The sequence below is a fragment of the Pleuronectes platessa genome, chromosome 3 (genome assembly GCF_947347685.1).
Source record: "Pleuronectes platessa chromosome 3, fPlePla1.1, whole genome shotgun sequence".
Taxonomy (NCBI): Eukaryota; Metazoa; Chordata; class Actinopteri; order Pleuronectiformes; family Pleuronectidae; genus Pleuronectes; species Pleuronectes platessa.
The window spans coordinates 302450-317569 of record NC_070628.1 but is presented as its reverse complement, the minus strand read 5'-3'; the positions used below and the strand labels follow the sequence as shown (position 1 = coordinate 317569).

At 50.3% G+C, this 15120-nt stretch overlaps 2 protein-coding genes across 2 annotated transcripts; both read right to left on the bottom strand.

The window, feature by feature from the left end:
- Window positions 1-752: 752 nt before the first annotated feature.
- LOC128435606 (dynein regulatory complex subunit 4) lies at window positions 753-8210 on the bottom strand. The gene is made up of 11 exons (XM_053417963.1): window positions 7910-8210; window positions 7720-7809; window positions 6712-6909; window positions 6394-6594; window positions 6260-6314; window positions 5288-5493; window positions 4922-5089; window positions 4497-4583; window positions 2849-3049; window positions 2702-2767; window positions 753-2626 (listed from the first exon to the last, which is right to left on the bottom strand). The coding sequence occupies exons 1-11, from the start codon at window positions 7910-7912 to the stop codon at window positions 2537-2539; spliced, it is 1365 nt and encodes a 454-aa protein (XP_053273938.1). The 5' UTR covers window positions 7913-8210; the 3' UTR covers window positions 753-2536.
- A 2676-nt stretch (window positions 8211-10886) lies between these two features.
- Window positions 10887-14100, bottom strand: ndufaf5 (NADH:ubiquinone oxidoreductase complex assembly factor 5). Its single transcript, XM_053417961.1, has 11 exons — window positions 13877-14100; window positions 13656-13696; window positions 12888-12951; window positions 12716-12763; window positions 12530-12627; window positions 12407-12446; window positions 12136-12333; window positions 11484-11544; window positions 11309-11392; window positions 11110-11192; window positions 10887-11017 (listed from the first exon to the last, which is right to left on the bottom strand). Exons 1-11 carry the CDS (start codon window positions 14066-14068, stop codon window positions 10943-10945), a joined length of 984 nt encoding a protein of 327 aa, XP_053273936.1. The 5' UTR covers window positions 14069-14100; the 3' UTR covers window positions 10887-10942.
- Between the last annotated feature and the right edge of the window lie 1020 nt (window positions 14101-15120).

Sequence of the window (15120 nt, the reverse complement as noted above, 5' to 3'; positions counted from 1 at the left end):
GATCAGTGTGAACCGGTTTCAGGTCTGTTGACGTGTGAACTGGTTTCAGATCAGTGTGAACTGGTTTCAGATCTGTTGACGTGTGAACTGGTTTCAGATCAATGTGAACTGGTTTCAGATCAGTGTGAACCGGTTTCAGGTCTGTTGACGTGTGAACTGGTTTCAGATCTGTTGATGTGTGAACTGGTTTCAGATCTGTTGACGTGTGAACTGGTTTCAGATCAGTGTGAACTGGTTTCAGATCAGTGTGAACTGGTTTCAGGTCTGTTGACGTGTGAACTGGTTTCAGATCACTGTGAACTGGTTTCAGATCTGTTGATGTGTGAACTGGTTTCAGATCAGTGTGAACTGGTTTCAGATCAGCGTGAACTGGTTTCAGATCTGTTGATGTGTGAACTGGTTTCAGATCAGTGTGATGGAGGAGACCTGGAGCGTGTTCCGACGCTACAGTCGCTTCAGAGAGATGCACCACAGCCTCCGGACCAAGTATCCACAGGTCAGAGGCTTCTTACTACATCTGGACAAACTAAACATTAAAGACAATGAAAGGAATTCTAAAACCTTCAATCTGGATGAATTTCACCGGCTGATCAGTTTGTTTATTTTTCATTACTGATGTGAGACTGTGATGTCACTTCCTGTTTCAGCTGGCGGCTCTGGAGTTCCCTCCGAAAAAGCTGTTTGGAAACCGAGACGAGCGGATGGTCGCTGAGCGCCGGAGCCAGCTGGAGGCAGGAATCCATAACACTTCATTTACACATCAAGAAGGACAGATCAGATTTCTACTCAGGGTTTCTGCAACAAGTTGAATCTCTGACCTCTAAAGGTCGTAAAGAATGAAATTCAATGACATGAGGGAATATAAAATATAATAACAATAACCCTGGAACCAGCCGGGAGTCTCTGACGTCAGCACGACAGACATTACGAACCAACTCATTTTAGATCATTACTGAAGAAGTTTAATTTATGAAGCAGGTTTCAGACACAGATTCAAGCTGCAGTTCAGGGACATTAGAAACAGCACAGACACAAAATGAAAGAAAACCGATTTGGATCTGAAACTGTCTCCATGTCTCTTCCAGCGTTATCTGAGGAGCTTGTTCCGAGTGATGCTGGCGTCGGTCGGTTCTCCGCTCAGAACCGACGCCGGGTTCCGTCTGTCCAAACACGCCGTCTGGGACTTCTCGCCGTTCTTCAAGAAGGGCGTGTTCGAGTACAGCAGCCACGGCACCGGCTGAGTCCGGAGACAAACCCCAGAGCGCCGTGTCCTCTGAGGGGGACAGGTCCCAGGTCAGTCTGCTCTCGTCTGTCCTGAGAGATGCTGCTCAATGTCCTCACGGAGACGCTCTGTCTCAAGAGGTCCAGCTCGAGGTGATCCACACACAGAGTCAAGTTTCACTCAGAATCCAGATGGTGACCCGCAGCTGGTAGAAGTTTCCTGTACCTTCGAACTGCTGCGGTTGAGGGTTCAATTCCCTTCACTGCTGCAGCTCCCACAAACAAAAGAGTTTCTTCAGAATAAGTTTTGACAGAAAGTGACACTACACCCAATTTTAAATTTGAACACAAGGGGGAGGGGGGAGGGGCCTAAATGGATGTTTTCAGGTGATAAACAGGAAGTGTTCGGAGTGATGACGTCATCAGCTGATTCCAAAGTTTTACATCTTGAAACTTTGATGCTCAAACGTCTTTGTCCTCAGATGTGGAGTTCTTCAGGACAGATCCATTTGTAAAAGACTGAAAACGTCTTCTGGGCTCTGATGATCGATATTTACTCAACAAAGAAGCTGATTCTCAACTTTACATGAGACTGAGACTGAGCGTCACCTCTGAAGATGAATTGAAGAGGAACAGACTGTGTAAATACAATGTAAATATTCATGTGCAGTTTTCTATTGGCTTGTGTATGATGTAAAGTGTCGCCAAAGGGAACGAATCAGCGACTGAGTGTTTGAGTCCTGAGCTGTAGCTGAGACTTAAGAGTTCAGAGACTGTTTTTAAAAATGTCCGTAGACTCCGGGTCCAGAAAGTGAAGCTGATGAAGTGTCTGAAACCGGTCTTCTGTGTACTGACCAGCAGGGGGCGACTCCTCTGGTAGTTTCTATAGAAAGAACTCCACTTCTCACTTTATAACCTCAATAAACATTTTCCTCAGGAGTTTCTGTCTCAGTCTCTAGTTTCATGTCTTCTTCAAACAGCTGATTTTCATTTAGTGAATTATGATCAATTAGAGTCGAACAGATCATAATGGGGGGGGGGGGGCAGCTAGTACCGTCCACTAAAGGCTTGTCTCTTCAGTCTGATCCTCTTAACTCTCAAACTCCTGATTTAAAAGGTTAAAGTTTAGTTTGTGTAAACAGGAAGTGGAATGTCCCTCCCGTTGAATTCCTGGTTCCTGACAGGAAGTGGTAGCTTCCACCTCTTGTGGCCAAAATCAGTTTCAAGAACAAACTCTTTCTGGAAGGAACCAGATCAACAACAGGTTTCGACCCCCGACGTCCTCCTTCAGGTCGGAGTTCTGGGCTCGGCCCGGTCACATCTGCTCCACGGGCCTGAAGTCCTGTTGAGCGACGCCCAGAGCCTGGAGCCGCTCGGTGCAGCTCTGCAGCAGCTGCTCGTACTCCTGCAGGTCACATGGTCAGTGGGTCACCACAGGAAGTGACTTGTTTCACAGCCTCAGGGTCACGAGGTCACTCACCTGACGCTCTCCAGCCAGCTCCTCCTCCAACGCACCGACAGTCACGTGTTTGGACTCCAACGTCTCCTATGAGAAGAAGAATCCAGACTGAAGACATGGATCACAGTCGTCTTCAGAGGACATGTCCTTCACACTCTGGACTCTCACCTTCAGTCTGTTTGCGGCGCTGCTTCCTGCGGCGGCGGCGGTGGAGAGCGCTCCACAGAGCTGAGCCTCCTTGGTCTCCACAGTCTGAGTCAGAGCAGAGAGCTTCCTCTCCAGCAGCAGCTGCTTCAGGCCGCTCCTCTGCTGCAGCTCCATGATGACCTCCCTCTGCTTCCTCAGCAGCTCGTCACGCTCCTTCTGGACCTGCCCACAACCAGAACCTGGAGTCACCTGGAGTCACCTGGAGTCAGCTGGAGTCACCCGGGGTCACCCGGAGTCACCTGGAGTCACCCGGGGTCACCTGGAGTCACTTAGTGTCACCTGGAGTCACCTGGTGTCAGCTGGAGTCACCTGGAGTCACCTGGTGTCAGCTGGAGTCACCCGGTGTCACCCGGAGTCACCCGGAGTCACCCGGTGTCACCCGGAGTCACCCGGAGTCACCGGGAGTCACCCGGTGTCACCCGGTGTCACCTGGAGTCACCCGGTGTCACCTGGAGTCACCCGGTGTCACCCGGAGTCACCCGGCGTCACCCGGCGTCACCCGGAGTCACCCGGCGTCAGCTGGAGTCACCCGGCGTCAGCTGGAGTCACCCGGCGTCACCTGGAGTCACCCGGCGTCACCTGGAGTCACCCGGTGTCACCTGGCGTCACCTGGCGTCACCTGGTGTCACCTGGAGTCACCTGGAGTCAGCTGGTGTCACCTGGTGTCAGCTGGGGTCACCTGGGGTCACCTGGAGTCACCTGGCGTCACCTGGTGTCACCTGGCGTCACCTGGTGTCAGCTGGAGTCACCTGGTGTCACCTGGAGTCACCTGGTGTCACCTGGTGTCACCTGGCGTCACCTGGAGTCACCTGGTGTCACCTGGTGTCACCTGGAGTCACTTGGAGTCACCTGGTGTCACCTGGTGTCACCTGGTGTCACCTGGAGTCACCTGGAGTCACCTGGTGTCACCTGGTGTCACCTGGCGTCACCTGGAGTCACCTGGTGTCACCTGGTGTCACCTGGAGTCACTTGGTGTCACCTGGAGTCACCTGGTGTCACTTGGTGTCACCTGGAGTCACCTGGCGTCACCTGGAGTCACCTGGTGTCACCTGGTGTCACCTGGAGTCACTTGGTGTCACCTGGAGTCACCTGGAGTCACCTGGTGTCACCTGGTGTCACCTGGCGTCACCTGGAGTCACCTGGTGTCACCTGGCGTCACCTGGAGTCACCTGGCGTCACCTGGAGTCACCTGGTGTCACCTGGTGTCACCTGGAGTCATCTGGTGTCACCTGGTGTCACCTGGAGTCACCTGGTGTCAGCTGGAGTCACCTGGTGTCACCTGGTGTCACCTGGAGTCAGCTGGAGTCAGCTGGAGTCAGCTGGTGTCACCTTGTGTCACCTGGTGTCACCTGGAGTCACCTGGAGTCACCTGGTGTCACCTGGCGTCACCTGGAGTCACTTGGTGTCACCTGGAGTCACCTGGAGTCACTTGGTGTCACCTGGAGTCACCTGGTGTCACCTGGCGTCACCTGGAGTCACTTGGTGTCACCTGGCGTCACCTGGAGTCACCTGGTGTCACCTGGAGTCACCTGGTGTCAGCTGGAGTCACCTGGTGTCACCTGGAGTCACCTGGTGTCGCCCTGACAGAACCTGATTAGAACCCAGTTACCTTCTCGAAGGCCTGCAGCAGCAGCTCGTGCTCGATGGTCAGATCCCACAGCTCCTTCTCAGCCACCTTCGCTCGAGCTCCGGACTTCTGTGGCCCCATCAGAAGATCAGAAGGAAATGATCGATCAGACGTTAGTTTACATTTAATGTTTCTATCAACATCATTTAACCTCCATCAGGGAGGTGTCGTTTCCCCCCCGTCTTTCATTCATTTGCCAGCAGGATGAACAGATTGGCTGTGAACGCGGTGGAGGGAGGGGAAGTGGGGGAAGAGAGAACTGTTTATTAATAAGTTTCATTTTGTTTCTGTGTAAACATGAACGTCTGAACCACGAATCATCAGCAGCTGGAGACGAACCAGAATCCTCCTCTTTAAAAACCTCTGAGACAAACGACTCAGAAGAGAAACTGTGATGGTTCACGCACCACCAGCTTGGCCTTGGACTGGTTGTACTGGTGCAGCTGCAGCTGCAGCTCGGGCAGCGTCTGCTCGGCTTCCTGCAGACACTCACGCAGACGCTTGTTTTCACGCTGAGCAACTGAAAGCTGATTGGACACTCGCGTCAGCTGCTTCTGCACCTCTGCTGCCTCCTCCTGGACAAAACAAGCACCACACAGAGAGAAGTGAGAAACTGAGAAAAGTAACTTCGGAAAGTTTAATGTCTGAAAATAATTCATCTAAATTAATTGATAATTAAAGTTACACTTAGAAACTGTAAAGTTTGAACATGGATCAAGTTGACTCGTTTTCATGAGGTCACTGTGACCTTTGACCTCCGACCTGTCTCTCACCTTCAGCACCTTCTCGTCTGCCAGCACTTTGTTCTGAATGCTGGAGTAATACTCCTCCGCCCGCCTGAGGGCGCGGCCGTGGTCCTCCACCAGCGCCACCACCCGAGCGTCCATCCTGTCCTGCAGCTCGTTGACCTCTGACCTCCGCTTCCTCTCCTCCACCTCCATGGTCGCCTGCATCCTCTTGTTAAACTTCACCTCCAGATCTACAGAAGAATTAGAGTTCAGCCGTTAGGGAACTAATAAAAGCCTTAACCTTCAGAATAAAAGAGTTTTAAGCCTCAACTTTCTTTGTAATAATAATAATTAATTAGCTGAATCGTTAGAAACAGTAGTTTTTACATATCAGGCTGCATCTATGACCACATGTCAGAAATATTTAAGATTTTCATTTTTAATATAAAGTAAAATGCATGGATTCATAAACCTTAGATAATGAAATGTGATACTTCAATAAGCATGGATTTGTAAATGAGTATTTTTATAGTTAAACAAATGTATTAAAGATTAATTATTGAACCTATTTTTATATTAATATTTCCTGAACACTCTATTTATCCATGATCAATAAAATCTGATGATCATTATCTACAAAAGATCCTTTCTCTGTAGGAATCATAATAATTGTGATCCCTGCTGATTATTATTATTATTAACATAACAAGAAAAACTGTTTTGAAAGATGTGGGATGATCTATATTTATTTTCATCCTGATTTGGACATGGGATCATCACATGATCCCTTCAATCTAACATTAACTGTCCAAGTGTTAATCATGAAACATCTTTACAAACATTTATTTAACGTCTGCTTTGACTTTCTGGCCCAGGTCCCATCCACTACCATGGAGGAGGTCTATGACCTATACTGCAGCCAGACACCAGGGGGCGATTCAGAGGATCTGGCTTCACTTCTGAGAGCATCTCTATTTACAGTTCATCCTCTGACCACCAGGGGTTCAGTTCATTTACCTCTTATTCTCCTGTCGTAGTCGTTTGTCAGCCCCAGCAGCGCCACCTGGTGTTTCTGTTGAGAACCAACTGATGTTCACTCACATCAATTAAATAATTAGAGTGATTTGATGCAGAGGTTCAGTCTCACTCACCAGTTTGAGTTCCTCGATGCGCTCCTTGCTGCGGAGCGTCTTCTCGCTGGCGTCCGCCGGCAGCGCGGCGCGGCGCAGCTCCAGCTCCGCCTCCGCCTGCTGGTTCTGGATCAGTGCTGCGGAGGCGGCGGCGGCCATCTTCAGCTCGGAGACACTGTTGTGCTGCTCAGACAGGACGTGCTTCAGCTTCTGCTTGTAAACCTGGACATCACACGTCAGAGGACACGTTTCATCAGTTAATAAACTAAAACCACGTTTATGAAATAATACAAAGTGTCTTGAAATACTGTGGCTCCAGAGAACACAGGTGCAACTCACACTGATCTCCACTCGGTGGCGCTGCTGAGCCTCGTCTCTCTCCCGGTGCCGGTGCCTCAGCTCGTCCTTCACCTGCTCCACGTCTCTCCTGCACGTTTCCCACAAGGCCTGGATCTTGTCTCTCTCCAGCTGGAAGAAGCTCCTCTCCTCCCGCTCGCGCTCCAGCTCCTCCCGGAGCCGAGCCACGTGCTCCTCCAGCTGGGGGGGGCAGGGGGCAGGGGTCAGCTGTTATTTCTCACTCATGTTGACCTTTATTTCTACCTGGTTCGAAGGTCAAAGGTCAATGTGACGGTTGTTCTTTATTATTTAGTGTAATGGTTATAAATAAATATCACTTAGTGGTAATTTCCAAGGGAATTCATTTGTGAAAATGTTTTTATAGTCGGCTCGTCATTGTTCCCCTCTGGAAAAATGCCTTTTTGTTTATCTCTCTCAAAGTGGACAGTGATGCAGGGACACTGTGTCTTCACGGGACATGTCCCAGGAGCCGTGGACAGAAGAACACGTCCCCAGCTCCATTCTCTTTTTGGGGGATTTTTCATTAACGATTCCCAAATTTTTCAAAATATTAGAGCCTTATTATTTGGGTTCCCCCATGATGCCTTTTTACATTTGACCTTGTGTAGGGGGAAATAAAATAAAAGTATTTCAATCTGCCATGTTTTGTTTCTTATCGGGTCAAAGACACCCGACGTTAGCGATGGCGATATTAATTTTAAATGTTCTAAGGTTAAATGAAAACATTTTTTATTGCACAGATAACAAAAGTGTGAAAGGATTTAACTTCATTATCAAAATAGTTATATCTGAAGTTAACTTTTAAACTTAGAGACACTTATATATATAGTATTTAACATTCTGTTGAAGTTTGAGCTTCACAGATGAACCTATATATATATATATATATAATAATATATAATATATAATACATATCAATAGAACAGTTTGTATCATGGGATCTCGTCTGAAGCTAAAGCTGTAGCCGTATTAGCATCGTTAGCTTCTGACCTGGTCCTTGGACATGTCCTCCGTGGACAGACTGTCCACCACCGCAGAGGACTTCATCTTCCCGGGCTTCTTACTCTTACTCTTCGGCGCCTGGAAACAAACAGACACGTTTAAACGCTGATGCTAAGCTAACGAGCGCTGATGCTAAGCTAACATGATGCTTCATAAAGTAAACAGTAGCTTCACTGACCATCGCGGTGAGGACGAGCTCTCAGGCACTTCCGGTGTCAACAGAACGTGTTAGGTGAAGGCGGCTGCTCTGATGTGTCCCTGTTTGAAGACAGCAGCTAACAGTTAGCTAACAGTTAGCTAACAGCTAGCTTACTGCTTACTGCTAACTGCTAACTGCTGCTTATCTGCTGCCATGACAACAGCGTCACGTGACCATCTTCTTCTTTTCGTTTGATGGCGGGTGGCACGTGACACGTCACGTTGAAGCTGCACCAGCGCCCCTACTGGGCTGGAGTGTGGAAGAGACACATGAGACCCAGTTCACTGATCTTTACACGTGATCCTTTCGACCAATCACAGCTGGATACACTGTTTCCAGATGTGTGTGTGGATCGTTTCCTGCCTGAGATGGATTCTGGACAAATGAATACACACCCTCAGGGTCAGTGCAGCGACCTTTGACCCTCAGCTTGTTCACCGCACTGTTCACGTCCCTGTTTGATGCCGTCCCCTCGCTGACACTGGACCAGTTGTTCACGTCTCTACACCAGGTGGTCCGACCTCCTGGTGGATCTCCTCAGCTTCAGGTTGGTCCCTGTCTCCATCTCACGGTTTAGACCAGGAGCACCGAGCTGCACCGACGCCCACAGGTGGTCTGTTCTGAGTCTGTGTCCCTGTGGTCGGTCTCCAGGTCAAACCCCAGTCTGTCGTCTCCTGGTGTGACGCCTGACCTTTGGATCCGTGGTCCCAGCGAGTCATCGACCAAGGAGACACAGCGTCTGTCTCCTCGGTCCTCGAGTCCGTCTGTGACGGTGACAAGAATCATGTGGTCTCCGTTTCTGAGGCGACTCCAGGACACGTCTCCTGCTGCGTGAGGACAAGGCGTGAGGACAAGGCGTGAGGACAAGGCGTGAGGACAAGGGCGTGAGGACAAGGCGAGAGGACAAGGCGAGAGGACAAGGCGAGAGGACAAGGCGAGAGGACAAGGCGAGAGGACAAGGCGTGAGGACAAGGCGTGAGGACAAGGCGAGAGGACAAGGCGTGAGGACAAGGCGAGAGGACAAGGCGTGAGGACAAGGCGAGAGGACAAGGCGAGAGGACAAGGCGTGAGGACAAGGCGAGAGGACAAGGCGTGAGGACAAGGCGTGAGGACAAGGCGAGAGGACAAGGCGTGAGGACAAGGCGTGAGGACAAGGCGTGAGGACAAGGCGAGAGGACAAGGCGTGAGGACAAGGCGTGAGGACAAGGCGAGAGGACAAGGCGAGAGGACAAGGCGAGAGGACAAGGCGTGAGGACAAGGCGAGAGGACAAGGCGTGAGGACAAGGCGAGAGGACAAGGCGAGAGGACAAGGCGAGAGGACAAGGCGTGAGGACAAGGCGTGAGGACAAGGCGTGAGGACAAGGCGTGAGGACAAGGCGTGAGGACAAGGCGAGAGGACAAGGCGAGAGGACAAGGCGAGAGGACAAGGCGTGAGGACAAGGCGTGAGGACAAGGCGTGAGGACAAGGCGAGAGGACAAGGCGAGAGGACAAGGCGTGAGGACAAGGCGAGAGGACAAGGCGTGAGGACAAGGCGTGAGGACAAGGCGAGAGGACAAGGCGTGGGGACAAGGCGTGAGGACAAGGCGAGAGGACAAGGCGAGAGGACAAGGCGTGAGGACAAGGCGAGAGGACAAGGCGAGAGGACAAGGCGTGAGGACAAGGCGAGAGGACAAGGCGTGAGGACAAGGCGTGAGGACAAGGCGTGAGGACAAGGCGAGAGGACAAGGCGAGAGGACAAGGCGTGAGGACAAGGCGAGAGGACAAGGCGAGAGGACAAGGCTTGAGGACAAGGCGTGAGGACAAGGCGAGAGGACAAGGCGTGAGGACAAGGCGAGAGGACAAGGCGTGAGGACAAGGCGAGAGGACAAGGCGAGAGGACAAGGCTTGAGGACAAGGCGTGAGGACAAGGCGAGAGGACAAGGCGTGAGGACAAGGCGAGAGGACAAGGCGTGAGGACAAGGCGTGAGGACAAGGCGAGAGGACAAGGCGTGAGGACAAGGCGAGAGGACAAGGCGTGAGGACAAGGCGAGAGGACAAGGCGTGAGGACAAGGCGTGAGGACAAGGCGAGAGGACAAGGCGTGAGGACAAGGCGTGAGGACAAGGCGTGAGGACAAGGCGTGAGGACAAGGCGAGAGGACAAGGCGTGAGGACAAGGCAGTGGGACCACAGAGTTCTGCAGAACCGTCATGATACGAACAAGCTGTGACATCATGTGACTAATCAACATGATAAAACTCTTCTCATACGTGAACTGAGACAGGGACATGTTCTACGTCCTCCTGTCCGTCTCTGGGGGTTTGTCTTAAAGCTAACTGGACTGGTCGGGACACGCTGGAGCCCTGAGCACCAGTAACGTGAGGTTACACAGAAACCAGTGGACCAGGGGATTCCAGGGAGAGGACATGTCCGTCTAATGCTCCGTTTGTCCATCAATGAGACGTTGACAGATTCCTCCAGTGAAGAGGACACAGAGGACAAACAACATGTCTGCAGCTGGAGGACGAGTCTCTGAGACGAGGACATCAGCGAGAGGAACTTCAGTCATGGGTCAGTTTGTCTCCCCCCCCCCCCCCATGTCTGGAAGAGCAGTGCACCTCTGGTCACGATATGAATCCAGGTCAGGACACGTGTCTCAGTGGATGTCCTCGTCCTTCAGAGGACTCGGCCTGTGAGGACGCAGCCTCTGCTCTCTGGACTGAGAAGGTCAAGCTGAAGTGAGGTCACTTCCTGTCTCACTCTTACCTTTAATCTGCAGCTGCTCGTTAGCAACGAGTCCAGAGGGAGGAGCCTCTGGAGGATCAGCTGGGAGGTCACACTGGATTTGACCTTTGACCTTTTGGGTTCTAAACCTCATCCAGTGACATCAGTTCTAAGGTGAAACCATAGCAACAGCAGTGTGTCACCTGCCAGCTCCTCATTGGTTCATTTCCTGTCAATAACAACAGTGCTCCCCGTTTCCACGACTCAGCTTTATTACAACAGTTTATTTACATCTCAGTAAAGTGCTGTGTCATGGTGACGGAGGTTTGATCTCTGACAGATTCCTGAAGGACGACGTCGCCGATCCTCGCTTCGCCGGCTTCGCCTGAGGGAGAGGAGACAGAGATCAGCCAGGGACACGTTGAACTGGGTTGAACTGGTTGAACTGGTTCAGTACCGGCACCTGTCCTGTCTCACCTGGGACTCATGAGGCTTCCAGCCAATCATGTAGAGGATGTCGAAGGTGGCAGGAACAGAGCCGTCCTCATTTCCATACATCTCTGAAATGTTTATATACACATTAATTCTTATATATACACATTGTATCTGATGTGTGTACATGTATATATATATATATTTATATAAATACACTTTGTGTCTCTGTGTTCAAACCCACCTTTATAAATGGCGGCTGCTGCTAACATGGAGTCTCGGTGCAGCAGCGACTTCCTGTTCCAGGCACAGTTACTCTCTCCCATCCCTGAAGGGCACAGGAACACACACAGCTCAGTTTATTAGGACCACCACACCGCTCTGGGAGTCACAGGTTCGATTCCTCAAGGTGCTGCTACCTTGTAAATCCGTCATGACCTCAGTGAGTCCTGGATAATGAACCTGGACGTCATCGATGTCCTGAGGGACAAAACAAAGTCTTACTTATAATGTGAACGTTCTGGGGACGAGCAGACAGACAGACAGAGAGACAGACAGACAGAGAGAGAGACAGAGAGAGAAAACCAGAGAGACAGACATACAGACAGAGAGACAGACAGAGAGACAGAGAGAGACAGACAGACAGAGAGAGACAGAGAGAGAGAGAGACAGACAGAGTGAGAGACAGACAGACAGACAGAGAGACAGACAGACAGAGAGAGAGACAGAGAGAGAAAACCAGAGAGACAGACATACAGACAGAGAGACAGAGAGAGAAAACCAGAGAGACAGACATACAGACAGAGAGACAGACAGAGAGACAGAGAGAGACAGACAGACAGAGAGAGACAGAGAGAGACAGAGAGACAGACATACAGACAGAGAGAGACAGACAGAGAGACAGACAGACAGACAGACAGACAGACAGACAGACAGACAGAGAGAGAGACAGACAGACAGACAGACAGACAGACAGACAGACAGACAGACAGAGAGAGAGACAGACAGACAGACATACAGACAGAGAGAGAGACACTCAGAGACAGACAGTCATTGATGGTTGTGTCTCACCACAGTGAGCATGTTGAAGCCGGCCTGGCCCAGCAGGTTCCCCAGGTCGGTGACGGCGGTGTAGGGGGACACGTGGGGGGAGAACCCCCCCTCCCTCTCCGTCTCGGCCAGCTGGAGGGAGCACCTCAGCTCGTACAGCGTCTCTCCGCCCACCATGGCGCCGATGAAGACGCCGTCCGGCTTCAGCACCTGGTGGATCTGAGGAGACGGATGTCCAAGGTCAGGTCAAAGCGTGTGAAGAGGACGTATCACAGAGGTAAAGATGTCCCACCTGTCTCAGAGCCGCCGGCAGGTCGTTGATCCAGTGCAGACTGAGGGGGGGGACACAGATCACAGATTAGAGACGTGAGGTGACAGCTTGGACGTGCAGACGCCATCTTGTGAGTCTCGTCACCTCAAGCTGCTCACCACCAGGTCGAAGGTGTTTTCTGGAAACGGCAGAAACTCCTCATCAGCCAGGACGCAGTGAGTCGGGATGTCCGTCCGTCTCCTCTGCAGATCAGGAGACATGAGACAGAGACATGAGCTGCACAGGTTCTGTCTCAGCTGAGGGACGGGACTGAGTCCACGTGTCACTCACCAGAGTCTTCTCTGAGACGTCAGTGAGGAACAGACGCTCCACAACCTCCTGCAACAGACAGGGGGCGCTGTTTAGAGATCACACACACACACTGTGACACACACACACACACACACACACACACACACACACACACACGCACACACACACGCACACACACACACACACACACCTTGCTTAAATGCTCTGCGATGTGACTCTTCCCCCCCCCGAGGTCCAACGCCAGAGGAAACGTCCTGAGGAGACAGGGAGACTTCAATCAAACTTTATTGAAACTGTTTTATTGACATGTGACAAACATGTCGGATCTGAACCAGAGAACTGACTCTCAGACAAACTGGTTCCAACTAGTTCCTGGTCAAGAAGACGTAAGCACCACCCGTCTGAGGCTGGGGGCGGAGCTATCGAGACCTACAAGACACTTTATTGTGACCTCGCACGCCACTCTGTGTGCCAAACACCACAACTGTGTGGTGAAGTCCAAACATGGTGTTTGCATCCCGTTTACACACGTGACCGATGTCACTGTGAGTGTGTGTCAGTGTGAGTGTGTCACTGTAAGTGTCAGTGTGTGTGTGTCACTGTGAGTGTCAGTGTGTGTGTGAGTGTCACTGTGAGTGTGCCATTGTGTCACTGTGAGTGTGTGTCAGTGTGAGTGTGTGTGTGTCACGTTGTATGTCACTGTGAGTGTGTGTGTGCGTGTCAGTGTGAGTGTGTGTGTGTGTCACTGTGTATGTCACTGTGTGTGTGTCAGTGTGTGGGTGAGTTTCACTGTGAGTGTGCCATTGTGTCACTGTCAGTGTGTGTGTGTCACGTTGTATGTCACTGTGAGTGTGTGTGTGCGTGTCAGTGTGAGTGTGTGTGTGTGTCACTGTGTATGTCACTGTGTGTGAGTGTGTCACTGTCTCTGTATGAACATCTGGACGTGTGACGGACCCACCTCGGGATGTCGTAGACCCGATCTGCCACTCGCCCTCCGACCTGCACCAACCAGAGAAGAAGAAGAAGCTGAGATCTGCACCGCCCCTCCACCAACAGGACGTGACGACACGTGGAGGAGAACACCCACATTCCAGTCCCACATTTATTAAAAGCCTAATTTCTGCAGATATTTGTGAACGTGTGTGAGCAGCGCCCCCTGCCGTGAGTCCGGTGTCTCACCTCGTCCCTCAGGTAGTCGAACAGGTGAGTGTCCTGCAGAGACCCCGCCCACCTCCTCTGCCTCCTCTTCATCTCTCGGTCGAACACGTTCATGGAGCCGCGGCTGGAGCCCGACGTCCGTCTGCTGCCGCTGCCCGGGGAGGGAGCAGGGCAGGCGGCTGGGAGCAGCCGGAGGAGCCGCCTGGAGATCATGGCTGTTTCTCCTCCGTGAGGCCGTCCGCCATCTTGTGACCTCTGCACCGGCTCATCAGAAAACATGGAGCTGGATCTGATCCGCTCATCAGAAAACATGGAGCTGGATCCGATCCGCTCATCAGAAAACATGGAGCTGGATCCGATCCGCTCATTATAAAACATGGAGCTGGATCTGATCCGCTCATTATAAAACATGGAGCTGGATCTAATCCGCTCATTATAAAACATGGAGCTGGATCTGAACCGCTCATCAGAAAACATGGAGCTGGATCTGATCCGCTCATCAGAAAACATGGAGTTGGATCTGATCCGCTCATTATAAAACATGGAGCTGGAACTGATCCGCTCTTTAGAAAACATGGAGCTGGAACTAATCCGCTCATCAGAAAACATGGAGCTGGATCCGATCCGCTCTTTAGAAAACATGGAGCTTGTTGGTTTTACTGATGCCTCAATTTGTCTGTGTTGTCTTCAAATGACTTGATCAAAGGTAGATATTTATAATATCATATGATATCATATATATATATGAATATGGGCTATACAAATAAAATTTGATGATCGATTGATATCAAATAAAATAAAATAGAATAGAATGGAATAGAAAAAAAGAATATATTTTTTATAATTATTTTATAATTGGCATTACTAACCCTTTTATTTCATTTATGATACACTTTTACTCGTAGTTTGTTCTTATATTTTTTATGTAATTCCAGATGGAAGAATAATATCCTGCTTTAACAAAGTCTTTTTAATAATATTATTGATTCACTATCACACAAACATGAAAGAAAAACAGGAAACCTAGATTTAACAGAAATGAATTTCCCACGGGATTAATAAAGTATCTATCTATATAAATCTGGATTATATGTTATATGTTACAATGTTATGTTATATGTTATGTTACATATGTTATTTTTTTGTCATTTTGTAAAGTCCTCTACTGCGTAGATGTTTGCCTGCCATGTCATAAGAATTTCACTGCTCCGATGACGCTGTCATTGGTGCATGAGACAATAAACTTTGATTTGATTTGATTTGAT